Raw genomic sequence first — 14,375 nt, 5'->3', positions numbered from 1 at the left:
AATTTTGCAAAATATTTTGGAACTAAACAAGGCCTTAGTAGAAATGCAAATGGTGCCCCATGGTGTGGCCTCGTCAACACAACACTCCGGCATCACAGGGAGGCTACAGCTAGCGAATCATCCATCCAGTCCAGCCGGGAATCCGGTCATTTCCACCCCCCGTGCCCTGCTTTCTCGGGCACGCAGCAGATGAGCACGCTTGCTTCCTTGACCCGCACCAACAAGTCACAGCCGTCAGCTTCCTGAGCATATCGCGGTCGCGCGGTAGATATCCGCGCCCATGCGGCACAGACGTGGAACCCGCATCCCCATCGCATTCCCCCGCCCGGCACCGACGCGCCGGCGCCTATTTCAAGCCACCACGGACCGTAGCCTACGGCTGTCAGATGCCTCTCAACTTTTAACCATCCGCAGCTCGCCGCCAGTCCGCACCACGTCCCAACAACTTGCCAATTTGCACCGCGAGAAACGGCGCCGTCCTGCCGCTCCGCTCCGCGGCTCCGGCCGTGACACGACACGAGCGCACACGCCCTCCGCCCCGTCGCGCGCGCCACAGGACAAAGGCGTCCCCAACCGCCGCCCCATCTCCTGTCGTCATCTGCCTGCCGATCGATCGATCCCTCCCCTCAGCTAGCTAGCCTCACTCACCACCCCTCCCCCAACACAGTCCAAGAACCCGTATAGTCCGGGCGAGCTAGAGCTAGAGGGGACCGAACCGGGCGGGCAGGCGAGCGGAGGAGGCGAAGGAAGACATGGACCACGCGGCGGAGGCGCAGCGGACGGACCTGATGACGATCACGCGGCACGTGCTGAACGAGCAGAGCCGCCACCCGGAGTCCCGCGGCGACTTCACCATCCTCCTCTCCCACATCGTCCTCGGCTGCAAGTTCGTCGCCTCCGCCGTCAACAAGGCCGGCCTCGCCAAGCTCATCGGCCTCGCTGGCGAGACCAACGTCCAGGCAAGCGAAAGCAAAGCACCACCACGCGCTTCCCTTCCTCGCGCCCCCGATCACCCATCCACATCCACTCCGCCGCGCGCCTTTCGTGTGCAGACACGCGTACGCTTGAGTTGCTGCTACTGATCTCGACTTCAGTTCAGCCCCTGGCTGACGGTGGGCCCGGGGATCATCATATGGCCATTTTTTTTTACCTGCATCTGCAGAGTTCAACTAGCTGAACCTACGTACCATGCATCGATCACTATGCTGTTTTCTGATACTAGAATAGATTGGTCTTGCTCTTCGATCAATACATGCATGATCCAAATGATGTTTTTAAATTTTACTTGCTCTCGTTGACATTCAAGAGCAAAAAATTTGCAGGGTGAGGAGCAAAAGAAGCTGGATGTCCTGTCCAACGAAGTCTTTGTCAAGGCGCTCGTCAGCAGCGGCCGCACCGTAATGCACTCACTCACTCTCCTACACACCCGTACACGTCCCCATATTTATCGTACTTATTTATGGCCTTGTTTAGTTCCGAAAAGTAAAAAGTTTTTGGTACTGTAGCACTTTTGTTTGTTTGTGACAAATATTATACAATCATGGACTAACTATGATCAAAAGATTCGTCTCGTGATTTACAGCTAAACTGTGTAATTAGTTTTTGTTTTCGTCTATATTTAATGTTTCATGCATGTGCCACAAGATTCGATGTGACGGAAAATCTTAAAAACTTTTTGGTTTTCAGGGTGAACTAAACAAGGCCTATATTATAAAACAACATCGTCTAGTTTTTCAACACTTGACTTCTGAACTTAGACATTGACTTTGCGCTTGCGTACATACAGTGTGTTCTTGTGTCTGAAGAGAACGAGGAGGCCATCTTCGTCGACCCGGCCCTCCGCGGAAAGTACGTCAATTCTGCCACCCCCTATATTGTTCTGAGTTGCTCGTTACTAATCCTAATCCATCTGAGAATCTGACTTGTAAGCTCCACAACGTCATATACTGTTGCTTTCTCTGATCGTGACGTGCATTTTTTTTATCTCTGTTCAGGTACTGCGTTTGTTTCGATCCGCTGGATGGCTCCTCCAACATCGACTGCGGTGTCTCCATCGGAACAGTATGTGTCATTGTGACTTTCAGATTCAGATTTTTACGACCCACCTGTGATCTGTACTGGCAAATGAGTCAAACGAGATAACAAGACAAAAGGATGTACTGATCGATTTGAGTTCCAATGATACGACCATGTTTAGTTTACCTTTCTGACGATACTATATTAACCATCTGCAAGTGCAAAATTGATCTTAGTGGGTTCGTTCCATACTTCGATAGTCAATTTAGAACGCTGTCGACTTATGTTCAACCAATTTTAACTAAATGACCTTATTTTGAGAAACATACCCTCTTCATTCAAAACATACTGTTGATATACATGCTATTTCGGTTCTGCTCTGCAGATCTTTGGGATTTACATGATCAAAGATAAGGACAACGTGACTTTGGAGGATGTACTTCAGCCTGGAACAAACATGCTTGCTGCTGGCTATTGCATGTATGGGAGTTCCTGCACGGTAATTATCTATGTCAGGTCCATTTTACCGCCAGACAATTCTCTTCGACTTGGCTTCCTATATATATTAACTGCTGTTATGAATTATGGCAGCTTGTGTTGAGCACGGGAAATGGAGTCAATGGTTTCACTCTTGATCCTTCCCTTGGAGAGTTCATTTTGACCCATCCAAATATCAAGGTTAAAGATAAAAAGGCTGCAGTTCTTTCCTTTCCTGGTTACTGTAACAAAATAGTACTTGAGTTTGGGTATCACGTTTTATGCTTCTCTTTCTTGTGCAGATACCAAAGAAAGGGAAGATTTATTCAGTCAACGAAGGGAATGCCAAAAACTGGGATGGGCCTACAGCAAAGTATGAGGGCTCATGTGTGTTCAAAGTTACTGTAACTTCTTAAGAAATCAAGCTGAATTTTGCTCCATTTCAGATTTGTGGAGAAATGCAAATATCCTCAGGATGGTTCATCGCCTAAATCCTTGAGATATATTGGAAGGTGATTCACTGCTCATTCTCGACTAATGCATTCACAGTTTGCTTTCTTCTACAGTTATGAAGTGAATGTGTCTGAAGTTTTCTTAAGAATCATAGGGCTCAAGCTATTGGTATCTACTCGTTCTTTCTTTCTTTTTTAAACTGAAATGGTTGAATTTACGCTGCTATGGTCCTTGTGAATGGCTTGCAGTATGGTTGCTGATGTCCATCGTACCTTACTATATGGGGGCATATTTTTGTACCCAGCAGACCAGAAGAGTCCAAACGGAAAACTACGGTATACCAAAGATAACAATCTTCCCAATGTCATTCCTGATGGAACAAGCTGTATTTTAACTTCCTAACCTCACATTGGTTCTATTTGGAATTGCAGTGTTCTGTATGAAGTCTTCCCGATGTCATTCCTGATGGAACAAGCTGGAGGCCAGTCTTTCACAGGAAAACAACGGGTGTGTTTCAGTTCCTTTTCTCAGATCCCAATTTCCAACTGAAAAATCTTGATGCTACAAATATCATATCTGCCTGAGATATTAGTGGAATTTTCAACTTATAGGTTGAAATTATTGAGAAAGGCACTATTTTAACAGGCCGCATTTTTACCAGTAGTTTTTTTTTTTAACTCAGAGAGCTTTATAGACCATCAGCTCCAATTTTTACCAGTAGTTGGCACTGCATAACTGAAAACGCTCCTGCTTTAAATTTACTATGCAGGCCCTTGAACTTGCTCCCGCTAAACTTCACGACAGATCCCCAATATTCCTCGGGAGCTACGATGACGTGGAGGAGATCAAAGCACTGTACGCTTCAGAGTCAAACAATGCTTGATCTTTCTGTCTGAGGACACTCGCGGTCGCAGAGATCAAAGCACTGTATGCTTCAGAGTCAACTGCTTGATCTTTAAATTAAATTATAATAAAAAAGTTGTAAAAACAGCACTGCTTGATCTTTCTGCCCGAGGACAAGCGCATCAGACAAGCGCATCATCCACATTGTAATTGTATTCATCAGATATTTATTGTGTTCTTGCCATCTACGTAAAAATCCATTCTACGGCCGGTTACGGTACAACTGAATAGTACAGGCTTATGTTTTTTTTTACAAATTTAACATGCTTTCGTGATTCCTTGATACAAATTTGGATTCATGTATAAGGAGGAACTTTTTATGAAGACATATTACTTGTGCAGTTTATCTCAAAAAAAAAAATGTACTGATACAAATTTGGATTCATGTAAGGAGGGAGTTATGCTTGGCCCCTGGTTTTGGATGTCCTGTTCATCATCAGATTTGTGATGCGCCAACCGTCCTTTACATTGACCTATGCATAGCAGTTAGCCAGTTAGACTGTTCCTGTGCACATTTTTTTTTCCCGAACACGGGCCTTGTTTAGTTCCAAAAAATTTTGCAAAATTTTTCAGATTCCCCGTCACATCGAATCTTTAGACACATGCATGAAGTACTAAATATAGACAAAAATAAAAACTAATTGCACAGTTTGGTCGGAATTGACGAGACAAATCTTTTGAGCCTAGTTAGTCCATGATTGGACAATATTTGTCAAATACAAACGAAAAAGCTACAGTGTCTATTTTGCAAAATATTTTGGAACTAAACAAGGCCAAGGACTTTACTCCCTGACATCTGAGGCCTTGTTTAGTTTGCGAAAAATTTTGGATTTCGCTACTGTAGCACTTTCGTTTGTTTGTGGTAAATATTATCCAATCATAGACTAACTAGGATCAAAAGATTCGTCTCCCGATTTACAGGTAAACTGCGTAATTAGTTTTTGTTTTCGTTTATATTTAATGCTTCATGCATGTGCCGCAAAATTCGATGTGACGGAGAATCTTGAAAAATTTTGGAAACTAAACAAGGCCTGAAGAAGTTGGTAGTAGTAGTTGCTTCCCTGACATCTGATGAAGTTGTAGTAGTTGCCAGTGTACACCCGAGCAGAAAAAACTGAAACAATTAAATATGGAGCAAGGGTTCATATTCGAGGTAGTGTAAATAACAACTAGAGCCCAAATTGCACGACCAAGACATTCAACAAGAACACAGACAAACTTTTTTTTTTACGGTCAACGGGGGAGGCGTTCCCCACCTATTGCCCCCCCCCCCCCCCCCCAAACAGCCTCTTATGATGTTTAGGATTAGGAATACATTTTTATAAAATCACCTAGGGGGGTGACATAGCTCGAAGTACATGTCAGTGTAGCTAGCCTTGCCCTTGTGTTGCCATCTCAAAGATCTGACACCAGTCCATCAGCAATATGCAGATGTGCAGGCCAGGAGTAGATCGACAAAACAACAAAATAGCATACTAGTATTAATTTTTTATTGATTCATGCTACAAAAACGTAGAAGAGGAGTACATAGATCAAACCACACTGTGGACATATTCCAAAAGACTAATAAGGGAAGATACAGGCTAAAATATCGCTGGAAAGAGATGGTCGACAAGCTTGACAACTCATGTGTCTTGATCCCAGATGTTCTGATGATCTGGGCTTTTGCTTCAGCTCGCATGAGATGGGATCTGGTAGTAGGGAGAGAAAAGATGGGGCACGCTCGCTCTACCGCCGCAGGGTCTGCATAATGTACTGACCGTACAGGTCCCTGCACAAAGCACCAAGATCATGTCAATAAAAATCCAGAGTTACAGAATCCAAGTCGATCTGGGTAATGGTACACGTCGTTTTTTCATGTCATCCTCAAGATAAATGAGCAGGACTTACATGGAGTACTGGATGGCTTCACGGGCAGCTGCGGCGGGCAGGAAGTCGTTGACGGCCACCTCCTTGTTCTCGTTCTTCTTGTCTGCAAGAACAGATTTGGGCAAGAAACCACGCGATTGAAGGGAGCCATCCAACAAGAAGCACGGAAATTTAGCGAGTATGGAGCAGTGAGTGAGGCAGCAAAGCGTACAGTCTTCGAAGAAGCGGCGGATCTCCTGGAGGCGGTGCGGAGAGAGCTCGCTGATGTCGTTGTAGTGGCGGTACTCGGGATCGTCGGCGCAGACGGCGATGATCTTGTCGTCCTTCTCCCCCTGCCGTTCCAACATTTTGGTAAGATAAGATCGGTGAGAATTGTTGCAAATCGAAATCGAATTATGTTGCATGGAGATAATCCATCCATCATCTGCGTACCTGATCTATCATAGGCATGAGGCCGATGGCCCTGGCGCGGAGGAAGGCGCCGGGAAGGACTGGTTCCTGGATGCAAATGGCATTGCAGATGTTGTTAGTGTTAGAAAGGAAATGGCCAGATGGGTGAATAATCAAACCCCGAGTGGCGAGAGTAATTAATAAAGGCTGAGATGATGACATTGACAGCGATCCGATCAGTGAGGCAAACCTGCATGAGGACGAGGACGTCCATGGGGTCGTTGTCCTCGCAGAGCGTCCGGGGGATGAAGCCGTAGTTGTGAGGGTAGACGACGGAGGAGTAGAGGACGCGGTCCACCTTGATGAGCCCCGTCTTCTTGTCCAGCTCGTACTTCACCTTGCTCCCCTTGGTGATCTCCACGACCTGCTCCACACGTACGTTCACCGGGATCAGACGCTCCAGATCGATGTGCAAGCTGCAAACTCTGGTTGCTTGCTGGGGAAAAAAAACAATGGGATTCAGCTACTTACGACGTTGAAGACGGCCGGAGCTTCAGGACCTGCAGATTTTGAAAGCACGCACGAACAAATGAGACATATCTGACGAACGAACAGATGCGTTTTGGCCGGCCGGCGAGAGGAGACGACGTAACGTACCGATCTCGAGGTCGTGCCAGGGGTGCGCGGCGACGGACCTCCGCGACAGCGACGAGAGGATCCGCTCGTTGAGCCGCGGCGCCCGGCGCTGCTTCGGCTCCACCTCCATCATCACGTCCTGATGCTCCTCGGCGGCGTGCCCGTTGCTGGCTCCTCCGTTCTCCGGGTGGCTCATCTTCCGCTGCTGCCTCTACTACTCTGTACGTACCCTGCCGGTGCCGGAAGACTGAGATCGATCTCGGGCGGCTGCGGAGGGAGGCCGCCGGTCGACGCGCGCCGCTCGTGTCTCCCCGTAATAAACTAGTATAAACGCTAGTAGTTGGGATTTTGGGAAATGATGAGGACACGGCGAACACTGCAGCCGGACCGCGCGTATATATAGGCCTGGAAGGGGAGGGAGCGCCGGAGTTGGTGGTGGGGATGGAGAGGGGGGGCCTGGTCGACGCGTCTGAGTCGTAGGCGGCACGTGGGTCTCGGTGCCGATGCGGTGCCGGGCTGGCGTGGGAAACTTCGTCGCGTCGCGCGGCAATGGCGTCACCGCCAGCGGCTCCGAGTCGCGAGCTGTTTCCCAGCTATCCATGGAGTCACCCCCGGAAAGGTGGCGCACCGTGCGGGGGCGCAGCGCATCCGAACTGACGGGGGCAGGGCTCTCGGTCACTCCCCTCTACTCGCCTCGTCAAACGGGACCACGGGTAACTGGGTTTCAATCAGTGTGGAACGCCGTTCTGAACTTTTTTTTTTTTGAGCAAAAAAAAAACGCCGTTCTGAACTACTAGCAGCATGTCCTACAATCCTGATGATGCTCTCAAAATATCAGCAAGTTCGTCCTTCGAAAAGAAACTAAAGACTGGCATCTACTACGCTGTTCGAAGCCTTTTGATACCTTGATAGACAGATACTACTACTAGAGAGATCGTGTCATGATTCGCACATGTTGTTAACAATAAATAGTAGTATTAACCATAATAAAGAAAGGAAAAGATGGTGGAACGCAGTCTGATGCACATGTTCGTCAGTGCAATGCTGGTCGTCCTGTCCACCGACTTCAACTTTGGAACTGATGGCACGGACCGGAATACTCCTTGGTTAGTTGGTAAATTTTTTGAATTTTAACATTATAGCATTTTTATTTGTATTTCGTAATTATTATCCAACTATAAACTAAATAGACGATTTTTTGGATTTTAACGTTATAGTATTTTCATTTGTATTTGGTAATTATTATCCGACTATAAACTAAATAGACTCATAAGATTTTTAAAGATTCGATGTGACAGAGTATCTTGAAAAATTTTGAATTTTGAGAACTTAACAAGACCTCACGCGAATCAGTGTCAACTCCGGTTTGTTGTGCCAGTGCAGTTGTACAGGCAGAGGCAGTTCCCTCAAGTCTGGCTAGACTGACTCATTTCACTATAACAATATTATCACAGCAACCGGCAGAATCATAGAATTCCCCTTGTGAAGAGCCTCTGCACCAGCAGTCAATAACTCGATACCACAACTTACATGAATGACGGATGAATAGATAACTCGATCGTTCACTACTTTTCAGCATGAAATATTATTTTTCTCTCACAACAAATCAATATCAGTGACAGCTATTTTTTCAGTCAGCCAGGGCCATGTTAGCATCACTTTACTGATGCTTCTTTTTTCAGTATTGTAGACAGCTTTCTCCCAAAGTATGTATTATTGTTTGCAACATTTGTACCTTATAAACTGTTTATACAAAGAATAAAAATAGGATGCCACCTCTAAAGCCCAAACAAAATTAGGCCTTGTTTAGTTGTCAAATTTTTTTGAATCTCGCTACTGTAGCATTTTTGTTTTTATTTGACAAACATTGTCCAATTATGAAGTAACTAGGCTTAAAAGATTCGTCTCGTGATTTACAGGCAAACTGTGCAATTAGTTTTTGTTTTCATCTATATTTAATGCTCCATGCATGTTCCGTAAAATTTGATGTGACGGGAATCTTGAAAAGTTTTTGGTTTTTTGTGGGAACTAAACAAGGCCTAATAGCTATCTATCTAAATCCAGCACATTTAGATGTGTTAATATCGTGAGCCATCCTCCACAAAGGATATCAGAGGTGAAGTCCACCTTCACCTTAGGATTAGGACTCTTCTAATAGGCATTGATGAATGTGGTTTGGTTCTGGAAGCTACTCAACGCGAATGGTTCTAACTTTGCACATGAACATCCTTCTCTTTATATTTTTTCTCTGTACTTACAAAAGGTCTGTGTACTGGCACTATTTTCTCAAAATTGTAACGATTTTGCGCTAAGTGATTAGCATGAAGACAAAGTCTAGACCTTTTTTTGATGAAACTGGAGGGACCGAGGCCCCTACAGGTGATTTTATTGAAGAGTAAGAGTAAAGATTACTAGTACAAAACCAGGGACAGGGAGAGAGAACAGAAGCTTAAAAGCCTAAAAGCCTTAGGCTAAGGTTAACTAGGGAACAAAAAAGGAAACAAAAAACATTAAAAGCAGTAACCAAATCAGAGGACTGCCTGAAGCCATGTTTCAAACTGAAGAGAGAGGCCTTGCTTAACTCTATGCTTCAATAAAAGCATTTCATTTCTGAAGATGACCTTTGCTCATGGGATAGAAGGCTGAATTCCTTCGAAAATAAGCATATTTCTCGAATTCCAAATCGTCCAACTGATTAAGATTACGGCTGACATGAAGAATCTTGAGCTGATCTGGGCCTTTAGAGCTTCCACCACTTCAGGAAAGGCACCATTGTCTGGAGTTTGTACTTGTATGAACTGCCAACATTGCCTGGCGAAAGGGCACTGTAGGAATAAGTGATTGCAGGTTTCCTCATGATTATCTACATAGAAAACACAGTTATAAGACTGTAATTCCATATTTTTCCTCCTCAAGATGTTCCTCGTGCTGAGCCTGTCCGAGACTAATAACCAAAAGAACACTCTGTGCTTTGGTTGACAGAGGCTAGCCCAAGTCCATTTGAATGCAACATGTACCTCATGATGACCAATAAGTGTTCTGTACATTTTACTGGAGCTATACTTTTTCCCCCACTGATATGTCCAAGTATCATTCTGATTGATCCCCAAAAGACTTTGCAGATTTTGTGTTGCCTGTTGTAACTGTAGATGCGCTTGTTCCGAAAGAGGCAAATGAAAAAGTCTGGACTGATCTTGTGTTTCTCTAAAATGTTTAACTGAAATTTTCTTGTTCTTTGCAAATGAAAACAACTCTGGGGCTGCCAGCTGCAGACACTGCCCCGACCCATTCCACTTATCCTGCCAGAAAAGAATGCTCATGCCATCTTTTATAATAGGTGTTGCATTCTCTTTGAAGTACTGGATATTTTTAAGGTTACTTTTCCACCAAAAAGATCCCCTTGAGGATGAATGTGGTAACTTTCCTCTACTATAATACTTTTCCTAGATCATTTGCACCCAAGGTATATCTCTTCTGTTAAAGAACTTGTCAAGGTTTTTGAGAAGCAAAGCTCTATTCTGAGTTTCAATATCTATTATGCCTAGCCCTCCTTCTTTCTTTGGTTTAGAAACCATCTTCCAAGCAGCCTTCGGTGGCCTTCTTGCATTTGCCTCATTTCCATTCCAGAGGCAGTGTTTTTTGAAACTATCAATCCTTTTGATGACCCCCTTAGGCAATTCCAGTGTGCACATATAGAAAGTTGGCAAAGCAGTCATGACTGCATTAGTGATCTCCAGCTTTCCAGCTTGGTTGAGGAGGTTAGAAATAGAGCCTAATCTTGTCTGACACTTACTTATCAGAGGTAAAAAATCATCAACCTTCGGTTTGGAGATTGAAAGAGGCAAACCAAGGTATGTGAAAGGAAAAGCTCCCTTCGAGCATCCAAAAGTCTTTGATAAGAAGTCCAGTCTCTCATCAGTGATATTTATTGGTAACATCATTGATTTTCTAAAATTAACTTTTAGTCCAGTGGCTTCAAAGAATGTGTTGATGACTGATTTAAGAAATAGTAACTGCCTGGTGTCTCCCTTAGCCACAATCAGTGTATCATCTGCATATTGGACGATGGGGAAGTCCTTGTTGGTCTCCATTGGTATTGGCAGATTCAACAATCCCATCTCCTTTCCCTTGTTGATGAGTGACTGCAGGAAATTAGCTGCCAGGACAAATAGGAGTGGTGATAGAGGATCCCCCTGTCTCAAACCTCTTTTACAATGAATGGTTTTCCCAGGACATCCATTCAGAAGAACTGCTGATGTTGCTGAAGAAAAAATTACCTGCATCCATTTTAGCCATTTCCGCCCAAAACCTTTGTTCTTCAAGATAGTGAGAATTGCCTGATGCTCCATCTTGTCAAAGGCTTTTTCAAAGTCTAGTTTCAGAACTATGATTTTCTTTTTGGAATGATGACACATATGCAGGTACTCATAAGCCCAGGCCATGCAATCCTGGATGGTTCTGTTCTTGATAAAACCATATTGATTTTTATGCACTAGTTTGGTAATTACAGGTTGCAGTCTATTTGCCAGAATCTTTGTAATTAATTTGATAGAGATGTTGAGAAGAGAGATTGGCCTGTAATCATTGACTGATAATGGCTGTTGGACTTTGGGAATCAGGGTAATAAAGGAATTATTAATACTATTCAGGCACACCTCAGTGCTAAAGAAGGACTGACACAAACTGTGCATGTCCTCTTTAATTACTTCCCATGAGGCCTTTAGAAACTCATTAGTGAATCCATCAGGCCCAGGTAATTTGTCATTGGGCAGCGATTTGATAATTTGATCTATCTCTTCATTAATGAATGGAGTTTCAAGCAGATTCAGGTCATCACATCTCTCCAGAAAGTCTGATGGGTTAACTCCAAACCTGATGTGGTCGGATTGTCCCAGTCTTTGTTTGAACTCCTCCCAGAGTAGCTGCTCTTTATCTTTATGACTCATAACAATTGTTCCATCTGGTTTTTGTAACTGTTTTATAGAGTTGGCTCTCATTCTGATTGTAGCATGTGCATGAAAGAACTTAGTGGTTGCATCACCCAACTGAACCCAATTTATTTTGCCCCTCTGTCGCCAGTAGATCCTTTGCAGCTCAAGAAGAGAAAACAACTTCTCTCTTAGAATGTATCTAAAGTTCCATTCTTCTAAAGATAGATCTCTGCATTCTTCTAAAATATCCAAGAACTGAATCAGAGCTTTGATGCTTGTGATCGTTGCCTTTAAATTGGCTCTTGAAGCTTGTTTCTGTTTGAAAGCCTTCCTCAGCCTTTTAAACTTGTTCGTGATTGCTTTTGCTTGGTCTGTCTGATGACTTGGTGGACCCCAAGTTTGCTGAAGTATCTCAGAGAAGTCAGGAAGCTTTATCCAAAAATTCTCCATTCTGAAAGCTTTTGGTTTAGGAATATTGGTCGAAATGTTAACCAATAAGGGACAGTGATCTGAAGGTATCCTATCCAAAATTGTAGCAGAAGTATCTAGGTATTTCATCGTCCAGGCATTGGAAGTGAAAACCCAGTCTAATTTCTGGAGCAAGGGACTCGGCTGCATATTGGACCATGTAAATTTTTTGCCTTGTAGTACAATCTCATTCAGGGCTAAAGCATTAACTGCATCATTGAACATAAACATTTCATTTAAATCTCCTCCTTCCTTATTTCCTGTCCTGTGGCTTTCTCATTAAATTGAAGTCCCCTACTATGATCCATTCTATTTCATGAGGCATGTCAATCTGCTTGAACCAATCAGTGAAGTTTTTTTCCCCTCTGGCGTGCAGGGGCCATAGAGATTGGTGACTATCCAGTTATCATCACTAACTGTTGATGTCAGGCTAATAGACAATCCATAAAGGTTAGAGAGTATTAATTCCCCGCTGAAGCTTCTACTTTTCCAAGCAGTTATCAGTCCCCCCGAAGCACCAATCGATCACAAGTTTCTTTTTTTGTTTCTTGTAAGCAGAAAACATCGCAGCCAGAATCTGATATTTTTTCTTTGATAGCATCCCATTTTTCATTTCCATTTATACCTCTGACATTCCAACTAAGTAGCTTCCAACTTCTATTGCTGACTTGATTCATGAATAAAGATATAGGTAGCAGAATAAGTGTTGTTCCCCCAAGGAACAACTTCCCCTTTTGGATCCAACTGCGTTAGCATACTACCATAGAGAGACATAGAGAGATCAAGTAGCTTGAATTCCAACACCACCCACATATGAAAGTAGCAAAGTGTGAGAACAAGAGCTAGATATGAAGATATCTTAGCAAAGTGTTCACTGATCCAGATTGGTTTACAAATTCGGGCATAACCAAAAGACAGTAAACAATTCAGTCGGGGTCCTACTAGAACAAGCCACCAACCAGAGAGACTAACTGTTTCGTGCTTAAATTCTAAATTCTTAAAACAAAAGAAGGGACATATCCATCTGTTGAGCTCCCTACTACCCTTCCCAACCATCTCAATCATCCTTTTCATCATGATTCTTTTGGTTCCTTGCAACGCCATCATCAGACTTGATAACACCATCATCTGACTTGGCAGCACCCCCATCAGGATGAGCATCACCAACATCCATCTTGTCAGCACCGCCATCAAGCTTAGCAGTGCCAGCATCACTCTTCTTCCTTTTAGGGCTTGGGGCTATCCTCTTTTGATCCCTTTTTGCAACCAAGAGTTCTTTGTCCAATTCTTCCTCCTCCATTCTGCAGATCTATGTGCCCAACTTCTTGATCTCAAGCTGCGAAAGAATAGGGGGGTCAGGTGTGCATTGCAGACATCTTTTGTCAGAGCAAACACTCCTTTTGAAACCACCTGTTACCTGTTTGATTCTGTCACTTCTTCTCAGCGAGGTTTCCACTAATGGACATTTCCTCTTGTCCTTGCCCTTCTTGGGAGGTGTCTCCAACTCTTGGGTCCCTAGCATGGGCTCTTTTCCCTTTCCCATGAGACTTCTATTTTCATAAGAACAAGTTAATTGCTTCTGAAGTGACAAAATTTTTTGCCCCCCAGCAGAATGTGAAAATCAACCACCCCAGCAGATTCATCCACACAAGGTAAAGCATCTGAAGTGACAAAATTTTTTGCCCACTCAAACATTTCCTGGTTCATGAGCATGGCAGTAAAGAAGTTTGCCCACCCCGAAGGAATAGCAGTAGCTATGGATTGGTTATTACCTTTTTCAAAATGCGCAGCCCAGAGTCTGGTAGCTTCAGCATCTCTATGCCTTTGGATCCATATAGGGTCAGGTTCAGGAGCCTGAATGATAGCCATACCCAGCTGCAACCTTTGATAATGTTGCTGTTGACTGCTGTGTTCTTGAGATTGAGCTGGCTGCATTGAACTGTCTGTTGATGAAGAGCCTTGGGGAGCAGGCTGCTGGCCCATAACATCAGCAAGCACATTCTCTTGGAGAATTAGCTGGGCCTGGTTTTGTTGAGCTGCCCCCCTCGGTGACCGTTGCACCTGAACATTCCCTAGGCCTTGCTGGGCCTCAGGGTAAACTTGGGGTCCATCAATTTGAACTTGGTCCTCAACCAAAAGGAAAATATCCTCAATTTGAGCTTCTTCCTGAGCTATTTCTACTTCTGCCTGAACTTCCTCTAGTGCTTGATCCTCATTTTCATCTTCGGCCTG

At 44.1% G+C, this 14,375-nt stretch overlaps 2 protein-coding genes across 2 annotated transcripts; one reads left to right on the top strand and one right to left on the bottom strand.

Annotated features, from left to right (window-relative positions):
- LOC110430626 (fructose-1,6-bisphosphatase, cytosolic-like) lies at positions 368-4,190 on the top strand. Its single transcript, XM_021448465.1, has 11 exons — positions 368-959; positions 1,323-1,397; positions 1,787-1,848; positions 1,995-2,061; positions 2,402-2,515; positions 2,608-2,694; positions 2,796-2,866; positions 2,940-3,005; positions 3,195-3,281; positions 3,378-3,453; positions 3,716-4,190. Exons 1-11 carry the CDS (start codon positions 753-755, stop codon positions 3,827-3,829), a joined length of 1,026 nt encoding a protein of 341 aa, XP_021304140.1. The 5' UTR covers positions 368-752; the 3' UTR covers positions 3,830-4,190.
- LOC8072495 (soluble inorganic pyrophosphatase) lies at positions 5,318-7,304 on the bottom strand. The gene is made up of 7 exons (XM_002439823.2): positions 6,766-7,304; positions 6,640-6,668; positions 6,359-6,532; positions 6,151-6,216; positions 5,930-6,050; positions 5,740-5,821; positions 5,318-5,620 (listed from the first exon to the last, which is right to left on the bottom strand). The coding sequence occupies exons 1-7, from the start codon at positions 6,938-6,940 to the stop codon at positions 5,578-5,580; spliced, it is 690 nt and encodes a 229-aa protein (XP_002439868.1). The 5' UTR covers positions 6,941-7,304; the 3' UTR covers positions 5,318-5,577.

The sequence above is a fragment of the Sorghum bicolor genome, chromosome 9 (genome assembly GCF_000003195.3).
Source record: "Sorghum bicolor cultivar BTx623 chromosome 9, Sorghum_bicolor_NCBIv3, whole genome shotgun sequence".
NCBI lineage: Eukaryota > Viridiplantae > Streptophyta > Magnoliopsida > Poales > Poaceae > Sorghum > Sorghum bicolor.
The sequence above is the reverse complement of the archived record's forward strand: the minus strand, read 5'-3'. Positions and strand labels throughout refer to the sequence as shown.

Excerpts from the sequence above, each read along its gene's own strand:
- LOC110430626 (XM_021448465.1), top strand. The coding sequence starts at position 753 with ATGGACCACGCGGCGGAGGCGCAGCGGACGGACCTGATGACGATCACG. Across the intron at positions 960-1,322 it reads CTGGCGAGACCAACGTCCAG|GGTGAGGAGCAAAAGAAGCT; the intron begins GCAAGCGAAAGC and ends AAAAATTTGCAG. Across the intron at positions 3,006-3,194 it reads TCCTTGAGATATATTGGAAG|TATGGTTGCTGATGTCCATC; the intron begins GTGATTCACTGC and ends AATGGCTTGCAG.
- LOC8072495 (XM_002439823.2), bottom strand. The coding sequence starts at position 6,940 with ATGAGCCACCCGGAGAACGGAGGAGCCAGCAACGGGCACGCCGCCGAG. Across the intron at positions 6,533-6,639 it reads CTCCGGCCGTCTTCAACGTC|GTCGTGGAGATCACCAAGGG; the intron begins GTAAGTAGCTGA and ends CGTGTGGAGCAG. Across the intron at positions 6,051-6,150 it reads TCATGCCTATGATAGATCAG|GGGGAGAAGGACGACAAGAT; the intron begins GTACGCAGATGA and ends TTGGAACGGCAG.